General features: G+C 49.4%; 1 protein-coding gene across 3 annotated transcripts in view; it reads left to right on the top strand.

Moving 5' to 3' along the window:
- The window catches only part of LOC123160510 (ribonuclease E/G-like protein, chloroplastic), a 39,109-nt gene extending 34,547 nt beyond the window's left edge, over nt 1-4,562 (top strand). For all 3 annotated transcript variants that reach the window (XM_044578321.1, XM_044578320.1, XM_044578323.1), the window contains 3 exons: nt 3,274-3,393; nt 3,715-3,870; nt 3,970-4,562. In XM_044578321.1, coding sequence (XP_044434256.1) covers nt 3,274-3,393; nt 3,715-3,870; nt 3,970-4,146 — 453 coding nt within the window. In that variant the 3' untranslated portion in view covers nt 4,147-4,562. The remainder of the gene's footprint in view (nt 1-3,273; nt 3,394-3,714; nt 3,871-3,969) is intronic.
- The last annotated feature ends 9,543 nt before the right edge of the window (nt 4,563-14,105 follow it).

Genomic DNA, 14,105 nt, shown 5'->3' with positions numbered 1-14,105 from the left:
TCCGCTCCACCAAGTCCGGTTCCCATCCTCGCCATCCCCGCTACCGGCTTGGTTGCCGAGTCGTCGTCTCAGCCGGTCTACATGATGGCCTCGGGACCGCCGCACGTGCCGTCACACCAGGCGCAATACGACGGGTCCTCCAGTTCCACGGGTCCCTACATTGGCCTCGACGCGACGCAGTTCCACGGGGGCTCCCCTGTGATCACCGACTCAGCGCCGCTGCTCCACACCGCTGAGCCGTACCCCCACGACGGTCATACCCAGACGGCGCCGCGCTTCGCCACCTACGACGGCACCGAGGACCCCCTCAACTGGCTTAATCAGTGTGACCAGTTCTTCCGGGGGCAACGTACGCTCGTGTCGGACCGCACCTGGCTCGCTTCATATCACCTCCGAGGCGCCGCACAGACTTGGTATTACGCTCTCGAGCAGGACGAGGGCGGCATGCCTCCTTGGGAGCATTTTTGCGAGCTCTGCCTCCTTCGCTTCGGGCCGCCGATACGCGGGAGCCGGCTGGCGGAGTTGGGCCGTCTTCCCTTCACCTCTACGGTGCAGGACTTCACCGACCATTTTCAGGCCCTGGCGTGACGGCTCGCCAGCGGGCTGAGCTCTTCGTTGGCGGTCTGCCGGATCATATCCGCGTGGACGTGGAGCTGCGGGGACCCCAGGACCTCCAGACGGCCATGTACTACGCCCGCATGTTCGAGCGCCGCGCGGTGGCCATCCAGCAGGCGTCACCGCCCCGGGCCGCTGGGCCGCCACCCTGGCCGGACGTTCCAGCGCAGGGTCGTCTTGCTCAGGCTTCCGCGTCACCCCTCGCCGCGACGGTGGCGCGCCCGTTCCGCCGGCTCACACAGGCCGAGCAACTCGAGCGTCGCCGCCAAGGGTTGTGCTTCAACTGCGACGAGCCCTACGCGCCCGGCCACGTCTGTCGGCGACTCTTCTACCTGGAGGTTGCGGACTACATTGAGGAGGACGCCGCTGCAGCCGGACTCGGCGACCTGCCCGCCCTAGCTGCCACGGAGGTGTTTGGCGACGGTTGATCACCTCAAGGAGTTCTGCAAGCGCTTTCCCGCCTTCCAGCTCGAGGACGAGCTGTTTGTGCAGGCGGGAGAAATGTTATGACCGGCATGTTAGGGGCTTAGCCCAGTTAGTTGGGCCCAATCTATCTTATCGTTGTTAGGGGCTTAGCCCAATTATCGTTATTATGGACTTGGGAGTCAAGTAATAAACCTCTCTATATAAGGAGAGGAGATGTATCAATCTAATCAAGCAAAGAAGCAATCATATTGCTCGGCTTTCTTAGGGAGCCGGGAGACCTAACCCTAGCCGCCTCCTTCCCTGCGCCATCTCCCTCTCAGCCGCCGCCTTCTCGCGCATGACGGCGCTCAACCGCCGGCGGCCGTGAGTTCACCCACGAGCAGCTCCCTCCTTCCCTACAACCTCCGGCCTAGACCCGGTAGAACCCTAGTTTCTACCACATGAACACATATTTATTGTCCATTTTCCTTTTAAAATTGAAGACATAATTAGGTGAGGTATCCTGAACTGATTAATCACCCATCGTTCTGATCCACGATTTGCCTGACCTATGCTCTCTAGGGTGCAAACTCTGACTAAAAATGACATAGTTTTAATGAGAATGCCTTCTGGACATCATCATTCCATCACCAGGTATCCTTAGCTTCGCTTCTCCTTCCCCTGGACACTCCAAAGTCCTCCGAGGCCACCTTACGGATGCAAGTCCGCCATCTTCATCCACACATTGTCTGCATCCCCTCCTTCCTCCCAAGGGCCCTCCTTAATGACCCTATCCTTGAACGCCTGAGCTACCTCCCCCTTGAGCTTCCACCACCTCGTTCTAGTAACTTTGGCACACTTATCCCACTGGACACGAATACGGAAGCGGAAGTCAGCAACCACCAGCTTATGCTGAGGGACAACACTCTCTCCAGGTATCACCTTACAATCTAGGCACGCTCGCCTATCTTCTCTTCTCGAGAGGATGAAATCAATCTGGCTAGAGTGTTAGCCACTACTAAAAGTCACCAGATGTGATTCTCTGTTTTTAAAGAGGGTGTTAGCTACGATCATGTTGTAGGCTAGAGCAAAGCTTAAGACATCTTCTCCTTCTTGATTCCTGATGCCATAGCCAAAGCTCCCATGGACCCCTTCAAAACCTGTGTTAGATGTACCCACGTGGCCATTGAGGTCTCCTCTTACGAAGAGCTTCTCGCTAATCGGTACACTCCTCACCATGTCCTCCAGGCCTTCCAAGAACTCCCTCTTGGTGTTCTCATTGTGGCCTACTTGCGGGGCATACGCGCTGATAAGATTGAGAACTAAGTCACCAACTACCAGCTTGACCAGGACAATCCGGTCCCCACGGAAGCTGACAATGGTGTGCAAACTCCAGCAAGGTGATTCGCCACCGTTCTCGGTGCGGAAGACACCCATGGCTCAAGCGCCATGCGATTTTCCTGGTGGTCGTGTCGCCGAATTCGATGGCTTCACCACAGATCATGGGCCTCCAGCTTCACCCTCATGAGGAGGCTCCAATCCTCATATTTTCTCCTGAGTTAGCTGCAGGAACACCGCGCCGTTGACTTCCTTCACCCCGCGCTGGATGGCAACCTCTGGTCCATCATGGCGCCCCCTGCACCTTGGCTGCGTGGAAGGCGAACGACGACTATAGACATGCTGCTGTGTGCTGCGACTGATGCGGCCACCCACTGAAGCTAACATGGTCTTGGATCAGCACCTTGCTTTCATATCGAATGTTAGAACTCAGGCTGAGATAGAGAGGCAGAGGGAAGCTGGAGCTGAACACAGGATAGTGTTTTTCTGAAGCTGTTGCTTGTATTGCTGCCCTGGGGCCTATAGATAGTGGGCAAGTCGATTGCTAATGCTAAACCGACCATGCAGCTCTAGCAGCTGCTAGTACCACTACTAGCTGCCTGCCTGCATATTTTTTGGGACAGAGGGAGTACATACTAAGAAAGCTCGAGCGGACCTACACTAATAATAGCCAAGTAAATACAACATAAAGATTACAGCTAACATCAACTGTCTTTTCTCTTTGAAAATAAGGTTGTAACTGCTTAGTCATCAGTAGTTTCTGAATGTTCTTGTTTTTTATTTTAATGGTGAAATTATGTTCGTGTAGCAACATACTTACTACTGTTATTTGTTTATTACTTTTGAGTCATCCCGACACCCCTCCTTTAAATTATCATGTTGCCAGTAATGTTGATATGCCTGGTTGGTATGCAGGTTCGACCAAGTGTTACTTTCATGATCAGCGAGCCTTGTCCATGTTGCCATGGTATTGGTCGTGTTGAAGCTCTTGATACGTCCTTTTCTAAGATAGAACGTGAAATCTGTCGACGCCTGGTAAGTCCTACAGACAATGCTTGTTTGTTATCCGTCCTCAGTTTATGGCTTTAGTTTGTGTTACACTATCGAAATGAATGCTCACACCTGGATGTAGCTAATTTTCTAGAGATAATTTGAAACAATACTGATGACCCATGGAATTGAAAGCGCATGTTTCTTTAGACAATTTGGCATTATGATAAACCTTTTTCTTCTGGATGCACATACGATCTCCTTGTATAGCCAAAATTCAAGACAACTTCAGATCGTGATGTACTCAGTGTTTTAGTCACAGTTATTGACAAGGAATGTTTGTCTTAAATCTTCTCCAATGAACAGGCCGTCTCTGGTCATAAATCAGATCCAGAGAAACCAAAATCGTGGCCAAGATTTTTGCTTAGGGTGGACCATGAGATGTGCACGTACTTGACATCAGGCAAAAGGACTAAATTAGGGATCCTTAGTAGCTCCCTCAAAGTTTGGATTTTGTTGAAGGTATAACATGCCATGCGTTTCTTTATCCATTTACACCCTCCATGAATCTTCAATAATGATAAACTTAAGCGAACTCATTTTGAAATGAAAACAATCCAGATTGCTCGAGGTTTTACACGGGGTGCATTTGAATTGCTACCATATTCTGATCAGAAGGACACAGATGAGCAGAAGGAATTATCACCAGAGTCACCACCTCCAAGGGAAGCAGGAAGACCGAGACTGTCTGTTTTTCCTATAAAGAAATGGATGAGCCGTGCAAAGCGAGCCAAGTGAATATCTTGCAAAGATGAGACGAACTTTTTTTCAAAGAGCTGAACTGAATCCCAGATTGACAAGGGGTGATTTTCCGAGGGCTTTGCTGTGTTCCAACGGTGATCCCAACAGCGGATATTCATGTTTGCCTGGCTAAAGTTTGGGCAACTACTGTCCTTGATTTTGTAGTTGCCACTCAGTGAAGTTTAACGTGAAATGTGGGAAGATTGTAGGACGCAATGAAATTAGATTGTGTGAAAGCTGTGGGGGCAGAGCATAGTTACGTAGTTGTTGTATCACCCTAGTCAGATTTTTTGTTTATTTATTCAATCATTGTTAAAATATGAAATGATAGGATTCGGAACAAAGACGCAGAATAAACAATTTTACTGTTAAATATCATATGGCGGCGAGCCGCCCTTGCTGGCGGGTGATCATATTGAATTTCACGGCAGCTGACACATCGAACACATATCATTTGTTAGCTTTGAGAGTCGTGTGGGTTAACTAGATAAACTAGACGATGCCTCCTGCAATTCCACGGAAATCGTATCAAAACAAATGTATAAGTAGGTGCTTATAAGGGAGTGTTTAGAACTCATTTAGATGAGATATAGCTTCTGACAGCCCACTCGTTCGCACCTTCCACTCGACTTTTCGTTCAGAGTTTCTTAGTTGACTGTTTCGTTCACATTCGATAGGATATCGACCAGGATTAGGTTCGTTTGATAGGTTGTACTTCCCCATCCCAAAATAAGTGTCGTCGATTTAGTATACGACACACGGAGAGTTATCTTAAGTTGGCTAGTTACTGTGTGTATATGTTTTCTACAACCTATGCTTGAGGTACCTTGCTTCTTTCTACTCCCCCAAGGAAGACCCCTTAGCACTGTCACCCCAGTGTGGCGCCAGGGGATCAGATCCCAGCGTCGCCAGCCCCCATCCCACAACGAAAGATCTTGCTGTCGCTGTCGCTGGCGTTGGCCGTCGTGGCGGCGACACCCGGTGCAAGGCACTGAGGCAGGAGGAGGCGGCGGCAACCACTCGAGGCGGCTGAGGCACCTCGGGCTGGGGGCTTTGCACCGCGGCCAGGGCGGCTCCCTGGCCGTGCAGCGGCAACCGACAACCCCATGGTTGGTGGTACTGGCGATGGTGGGCATGGCGGCTGCCATGGATCTGGATCTCACCCAGATCCGTCGTTGATTCTTCACGTGGATGGTCGGCGGTGCGATGAGGGCTCCGGTGAGGGGAGAGGATCTCCGCCGGAGTACCGGCGGCGGCGTCCATCTTCATGGCGAAGCTCCGCTCGGTTCTAGCCAGCCGCGAGATCGGGACGACACGGCTTCCGGTGAAAATTGCATCTGACTGCAGTCTTGGCTGACGATGGCGGCATCTTTAACGTCGTTTCCTTCTCGAGGCATTGTTGTTGAAGGTCACGTCAACTCGATCGGGATGTTCTGAGGGAAACCCTAGATCTGGGTCTACCGGATCGGACAATGACGCCGCCTTCGGTGTTGTTCTCTCTCTTGGGGGCATCGTTTTGGAGCAAGTACTGGCTGGAGGGGACAAGAGGAGTGGTGTTACATCTACCGCAAGATCGACAAGCATGACGCTGTGGTGTTTCGGCGACGGGTGCGTGTGGATGGATACGTGCAGGATGGTGGCGTTTTCTGGCGCCGTGGTGGCGTTAACGGTAGGCCTGGCAAGGTCGGTGCGTCAGTATCTGCTCTGGAGATGGATAGGTAGAAGACAACCGCGACAACCTTTGAGAGTGCGCTGGATCGATGTGTGACCCAGTCCGAGCATTGTGGCTTGGCTGGTGCATCCGGCGTTAGATGTTAGGTTTTGGCGCGATGTCTGATTGGTATTCGGCTCAGACATTCGGCACCCCTTCATCAAGAGGATTGGAGTAGCCACAGGTGTTACCAAGATGGTGACTTCAGGCTTGGTGGTGTATTACTTTATAAGGTCTTTGTGAATAATTAATAAAATGGTTACACGCATCGTCTATATGCAGAGGCCAAAGGTATATCCTCGTTTTCTAAAAAAAAAAAGCTTGAGGTACCACAAGTTAACTAGCCGAGTTGGGTACAGTTTGACTGTTATCTGTGGGAGTTGGATCTCTGCATATTGGATCTGAATAGTTGAGCATAGGTCTCATTAGTAGTTCCTGCATTATGAATGAGAGAAAAAAGGTTCAATAATTTAAAAGAACACAACCTGGTTTTAAGTGCTAAAAAGGAAAATACACAAGCTGATAAGTATAGTTTAGAAATGGGCTACATAGAGAGTTGTACCATGTCCTCCTTTCGTACAATGTGCATTTTTGAATTGGTCTGTATTAAGCATTTTTGAGTAACAATCTAGTGCATAGGATTCATCCAGCTGCCAGGCATCACTGAGACGGTTTAAGTTTTTTGATCGACCCATATATCATCAAGTTGGAATATTCATTGGCTGCAAAAGGTACAAAGAAAAAGAAATCAGACCAAAGCAATCGAGTAAAAAAAATTATGTGAAGATAAATGACATTAGACCGAAAGGTATATAAGCAGTAGTGTAGTTGTCAAATCAGAAGCCACACAAGACACAACTATAGTTACCTGGTTTCCAAATAAGGAAGCACTGAAATCATTGTTTTGTACTCCCTCCGTCTCATAATGTAAGACGTTTTTTGACACTACACTAGTGTCAAAAAACGTCCGTCTCATAATGTAAGACGTTTTTTTACACTAGTGTCAAAAAACGTCTTACATTATGAGACGGAGGGAGTAAAATTCAATTTGAGTTGCTGTGGAATAGATAACTTTTTTAGAAGGCATTTGCTTTGTTTCATGAACAACTGCTGCAGAAGTGAATTTTTGCATCAATTTTTGCACTTTTGCTGCTTTGTCTCTCTAGACATTCTGCTTCGTAGTCTTCTAGGAGTTTAACCATCATTGGATCTGACACTGGAGTTCCAAATCTGTTACCCTATTTCCTGATCCATTATTCAAAATCTTTTGGGCTATTGCTATAGAGAAATGGAGAGTTGCTTTTAGAGTTTGATGACCAAGGTTCAGTATGAGTTTGATGACCAAGGTTCAGTATTTGAATAAGCAGCTCTGGAAGGACCAAAGGTTGGCTTGAAGAATAGTAATCAACCATTTTGGAGTGAGGATCATATTGAAAGCCATGAGTTATAGCACTGAAGGAGGGTATATCAGTGAGTACGGTTCTGTTCATTTTGTCACTTGTGGTACTGTGTCGGTGTATTAACGTTTGGGTCTTTTAGTACCTCAGACTTGTGCACAGGCAGTAGCAACCTTCCCGCTGGCAGGGCTTGCCGTAGGAGAGCTGAGGACAAGCACTAAGACAAGTTGATAAACTATGAAGAAGTCATCCAAGCATATGGTCGAAAGGTACTAAGGAAGTGTACTGAAGATCAAGGCTGGAGTTGCCGGCAAGATCCTTACCGGCAAGCAAACGAAGACTCGACAAGCTCCGTGCCCGGCAAGATCCCACTACCTTGCCAGCGCTCCACCTCAGCGACCAGCTCGTCGCTTGTCAATAGGTGTCGAGCGGGCATGTAGTTAGGTGAACTTTGTCTGGGCACGTGTCAGCTCGCCATCAAAGATACAATTTTAATGACACCCATCCACGAGCGTGTCAAGAAAATACGAGGTAGCTGGGTGAACGACATACAAGGAGAGACGATCCTTGCCGTTGAGCTTCATCAACGTGACACCTCACGGCGCATTTAATGCATGTGTCCTAACCCGTCAGAGTTAGATACTTGGCAGTGTAGCCACTATTTACCTTATGTAAAGACCATTTTGCCACTATGATGAGCCCCTTCTCTACAAAAGAAGGCCCATGGCTACCTTTACAAAGGTCGGAACTTTGCTCATTTACATGCGTAGCTGCACTTCCCACGCAATCTTGTCGGCAAGTCGCGCTCCTTGTACTTGAGCTTCATACACATAATAAAACAAAGTGGGGGTATGGTTTGACGCTTCACAGCGGCCTGAACCTGGGCAAATCCTTGCGTTGATTGCTAGATCTGCTCTTTGTGCACGTTGATCTCCCTAGTCGAACCGCAAAGGGGCCTTTGTCGGTCCCATAGATCGTCGTATGCACGACATCTTTGGCGCGCCAGGTAGGGAGATTGCTTGCGCGAACCTGATTTAGCGGTCGACGCGTCAGCTTCATCATCTTCATCGCCATGGCTCCCAAGAAGAAGGGTGCCACGACGGTCGGTCCGTCTATGTCCAAGCTACCGGCACTGACGTAGACAGGCGATGGCGAAGGTGGCGGTGGAGGAACTGGAGACAGCGAGCAAATTCCACGGCGTTCTGGCGATCCGAGCCAGGAGAGTCGCATCGTCCGAAACGGGAACAACAATAACCCGCACGCCACCAGTCCAATGACGGAGTTGTGCTGCCTTTAGGCGGCATGGAAAACTCCAAGGACGGCGCAACGCCATCCAAGACACCCATGCCGGTGCACACGCCGCGACCATCTCAGGTCGTGCGCGATGAGTAGGCTCGTCGTAATGGTAGTATCATAGCTAGTATCATGCATGCCAACTAGGCAATTTTGATGAGGTGTCATAGCATTAAATGAAGAAAGAGAGGGTGTAGTATCATATCATGATACTGTATCATAATAAATGCTATGCTACTTTGTGTCATGCATGGTAATAAATAGAGTACTACATGATACTAAAATATGATACTATGCATTAGGAAGGTAGTATCATACACTAGTATCATATGCATGATACTAGTATATGATACTCCCCATTACAACCAGCCGTAGTGCCACGGCGTCGGCGGCTCCAGGCGTCCCCACGGTAAAGCCCCCGTGCATCATTCTCAAGATGTATAGGCCAGCATGCACGCCAGCATGCCAATGGAAGTGGATTACTGGTTGCAAGATCGAGGTGGACCTCCTTCTGGCTCTATCAAAAGTAAGAACACCCTCTCATTCTTCATATCGTTCCATGCCATCCACGCCGACAGAAAGTCCCAAGGAAGTAAAACAGAACATTTTTTGATTGGTGTCATGAAGGCTCTAGCAACGGGCGAGTTGCATGCAATAGTTTTTTGTTTGAATGTCTTGGCACATTGTCGGAGATGCTCTAACTTCTGAGGTTCTAAATGCTATCAACAAAAAAGCTATTCTAGAAGGATGGAATGACACGGGCATGGTCCTTATCCCAATGGTAGAGTGTCCTGAAAGAGTTACCCAATATAGACCCATAAGCCTATTGACGGTGTCCTGGATAAGGGGGTACTAACCCAGCCGACCCATTCTACTCGGGTTGGGCCGGCAAGCCAACATTCGCGATCGAGATGGACTCCGGAAGCCGTACGTAGGGGTGTGGTCAAGACTGCCTCCCCCCGAAGACTTGACGTATACTCCAACATCTCTGCCGCCGCCTGGCCCATAGTTACCGACCTTGTAACCCTAGGTACCCTCCATGGCGTGTATATAAGCCATAGGGTTTAGCCGTAGAGGGGACATCAACACAAAATCATTCACCTAGCCTTAGAGTTAGACGACACATTACGATCTCGAGGTAGATCAACTCTGTACTCGATACATCTCCTTCAATATAAACAAGAGCAGGACATAGGGGTTTACCTCCATCAAGAGGGCCCGAACCTGGGTAAACATCATCTCCTTCGTTCATGTTACCCTTATTTGAGATCCATAGCTTAGGACCCCCTACGCCAAGGTCTCCTGGTTTTGATACCGACACTGGTGCTTTCATTAAGAGTTCCGCTATGCGATCACCAGAAGGATCGATGGCTCGTCGGCAAATCAACTGCCCCAACGACCTCGATAGCGTTTTTGCCCCTGGCCAGCTTTTTGTGTTCGGCGGCATGTTTTTTTGCGCCGACTTGACAGGCCATCTGGCCTCGTTCAAGAACTACGCCCCATGTCGGATCGTGACCTTTGGCAGCCTCGAGTACACTACAAACTCCCGTGGTGAGTTCATCCTGTCGGGATGGGCCTCCAACCAAATTGAGAACCTATCTATTACCGGGGGCTCGACCCCGGAGCCGATCTCCATCACGAAGCCATTAGAGACTCTCGACGTGGCCACCTTGGCCGATGCCCTTCCGATCTCTAGCTCGGATGTAGACCCCCCACCCCGGGAATCACATCAGGGTTGGGCCTGATCTCGGTGCCGAATCTGGAACCACTCCTGGATCCCCTTCGCGTTGAAAACACGTCAAGTTACCGGCCGGGCAAACTTCGAGTCAGTCCTGCCTACAACCCAGTGATGAATCCGGAAGAGCTGTCTCACCTTAATGAGATGCTTGACCGTATCCAGGGCATGTTAATCTTGGACGGCAAGACTTCGGTCTATGATCAGGTCAGACTTAAAGCCGACGATCGGGAAATTTACGTCCCACCCACCACCCACCTAGTCGCCACAATCAATGATTTAGCCGACGTACTAGACTGCGGTGAGGCCACGAACATGGATGAAGATGCCGATGGCCCCGTAGAAGTCGCCTCGCCCCTGGTAAACACCGTCAGGTGGATGACTACATCTACTTATGATGTGTATATGGTGGACACCCCCAATACCCCTCTGAGACGTCGCTGAAGACACAGAAAAGGCAACAATGGGGAACCTAGCGGCAATAATGCAACCACCGATAATGGCAATGTAGAAGCCGGCGACGCGGATAACCCCGAGGGAGACCATCAAGCTTCCCTAGGGCAGAACGACACACTAGAAAGACATCTTGAGGATTCAGATCCCGACGACCTCTTTAAAGGGGCCGATGACAATTATATGCCGAAATATGAGGAGGACGAAATCCTCGGCATCGAGGACTTTGTCATCCGCGAAGACCCCTTTGAACAAGAGTGCTTCCGGCAGCGCCTCATTGCAACGGCTAGGAGCATGAAACGCAAGCAGCGACAGTTGCAGGCCAACACCGACGCATTAAATGAAAGGTGGGTTGAAATGCTCTCTGTCGCGCAAGACATGGAAGACCGGCGCCGTAGTGCGCCAAAATCATACCCACGCAGGCGTCTCCTGCTGGAGTTTGACGAGGAGCTCGCCGACGACCATGTCCGATCCCCTAGAGGGCGGGACAGGCTAATACGAGAAAACCTCGACGACCGGCCACATCCAAGCTGTTATGGCAAGGACCCCGTGGATTACTTAGACCCTCACGACGTTTGACATCGCATCAAGGCAACCAAGGCCCCTCTTGGTCCATCTGCGGATCAAGGGGACATTCACCCACTGGGCTCGAGGGCTACGATGCCTGGATGGACAGGAACAGCCGTGCCCGAGATCAGGCCTATTCATGGCTTTCGCCTGACCTCCAACGAGATGCTCCTCGGTTCTAAGGTCTGGCTCACCCAATCTAGTTCACAGACAGGGTGATGGAACATCAATTCCCTGGTTCAAGTCGATCAATATAGAATCATACGATGGCACCACCGATCCAGCAGTATGGATCGAGGATTTCCTTCTCCGCATACACATGGCCAATGGAGATGATCTCCATGCCATTATATATTTGCCGCTCAAACTAAAGGGGCCGGCGAGGCATTGGCTTAACAGCCTGCTTCCTCACTATATTGGCAGCTGGGAGGCCCTAGAAGACGCTTTTAGAGCAAACTTCCAGGACACATACGTCGGACCTCCAGATGTTGACGACCTCAGCCGCGTCACCCAGCTGCCAAGCGAATCAGCCAGGAAATTCTAGAACGGGTTCCTTACCATGAAAAACCAGATCATAGATTGCTTTGAAGCCGAGGACATCGCCTCATTCAAGAATAATATCCAAGATGAATGCTTGGCCCGTCAACTTGGCCAGGATAAGCCGATAACTATGGCTGCTCTTACCTTGCTGATGACTCACTTCTGTGCGGGAAAGGATAGTTGGCTCACACGCAGTTCCTACAAGGATGAGGCAGGCACCTCGCAAGGCTGTAGCTCCGCCAATGGAAAACCTAAGCGCAATAAAAATAAATGCGGGTATAAAAATGGCGGAAGCGATACGAAAGACGCTGCAGTCAACGCAGGGTTCACTGGACCTAAATCTGGACACAAAAGGAAGCCCTTTAAAGGGAACAAAGAAGGACCTAGCCAGCTGGACAATATCCTGGATCAGCCATGCCGAATCCATGGCACTGAAGACAAACCAGCAACCCACACTAACATGAATTGTTGGGTCTTTAAACAAGCTGGCAAGGTCGCGGCGGAGGGTCCAGGTAAAAATCCAAAACCGCGGTGAAGACGAGGATGAACCTCGGCGGCCCAATATCAGAGGCCAAAAGAAGTTTCCTGATGAGGTAACCGAGGTCAACATGATCTATGTGACCCACATCCTTAAAAAGGAGAGGAAGCGAGTACTTCGGGACGTCTACGCGATGGAGCCAGTCGCCTCGAAGTTCAACCCCTCGATGGCTTGCCCGATCACTTTTGATAAGTATGACCATCCGGCTAGCATAAGGCACGGCGGATCAGCGTCACTCGTCCTGGCCCCAATTGTCGACGATTACCATTTGAAATGCGTCCTCATGGACGGAGGCAACAGCCTCAACCTCATCTATGAGGACACGGTTAGGAAGATGGGCATCAACTCATCTCGGATCAAACCGAGCAATACCACCTTTAATGGTGTCATCCCATGCGTTAAGGCTCGTTGCACCAGTACGGTGCTACGTCTTGAGATAGCGTTGGTTTTCCCCGAAGAGGAGAGGGTGATGCAGCAAGTGTAGCGTAAGTATTTCCCTCAGTTTTGAGAACCAAGGTATCAATCCAGTAGGAGGCTCCTCAAAAGTCCCACGCACCTACACAAACAAACTGAGAACTCGCAACCAACGCAATAAAGGGGTTGTCAATCCCTTCACGGCCACTTGCGAAAGTGAGATCTGACAGAGATAATATGATAAAATAAATATATTTTTGGTATTTTATAATATAGATGCAAAAAGTAAAGATGCAAATAAAGTAGATTGAAAGCAAATATGATAAGAGATAGACCCGGGGGCCATAGGTTTCACTAGAGGCTTCTCTCAAGATAGCATAAGTATTACGGTGGGTGAACAAATTACTGTCGAGCAATTGATAGAAAAGCGCATAGTTATGAGATTATCTAGGCATGATCATGTATATAGGCATCACGTCCATAACAAGTAGACCGATTCTTGCCTGCATCTACTACTATTACTCCACACATCGACCGACTCCTGCCTGCATCTAGAGTATTAAGTTCATAAGAACAGAGTAACGCATTAAGCAAGATGACATGATGTAGAGGGATAAACTCATGCAATATGATGTAAACCCCATCTTGTTATCCTCGATGGCAACAATACAATACGTGTCTTGCAACCCTTTCTGTCACTGGGTAAGAACACCGCAAGATTGAACCCAAAGCTAAGCACTTCTCCCATGGCAAGAAAGACCAATCTAGTAGGCCAAACCAAACTGATAATTCAAAGAGACTTGCAAAGATAACTCAATCATACATAAAAGAATTCAGAGAAGATTCAATTATTATCCATAGATAAATCTGATCATAAACCCATAATTCATCGGATCTCGACAAACACACCGCAAAAAGAGATTACATCGAATAGATCTCCACAAGAGAGGGGGAGAACATTGTATTGAGATCCAAAAAGAGAGAAGAAGCCATCTAGCTAATAACTATGGACCCGTAGGTCTGTGGTAAACTACTCACAACTCATTGGAGGGGCAAGGATGTTGATGTAGAGGCCCTCCGTGGTCAATTCCCCCTCCGGCAGAGTGCCGGCGAAGGCTCCAAGATAGGATCTCGCGGATACAGAAGGTTACGGTGGTGGAAATTGTGTTTCGTGGTGCTCCTGGATGTTTTCGGGGTCCGTAGGTATATATAGGAGGAAGAAGTACTTCGGTGGACGCTCGAGGGGCCCACGAGACAGGGGGCGCGGCCCCCTATCTCGTGGGGTCCTCGGGAGCTTCTTGACTTGCA

The sequence above is a fragment of the Triticum aestivum genome, chromosome 7B (genome assembly GCF_018294505.1).
Source record: "Triticum aestivum cultivar Chinese Spring chromosome 7B, IWGSC CS RefSeq v2.1, whole genome shotgun sequence".
Lineage (NCBI taxonomy): Eukaryota > Viridiplantae > Streptophyta > Magnoliopsida > Poales > Poaceae > Triticum > Triticum aestivum.
Note: the sequence above shows the minus strand (reverse complement) of the source record. Positions and strands in the feature narration are given on the sequence as shown.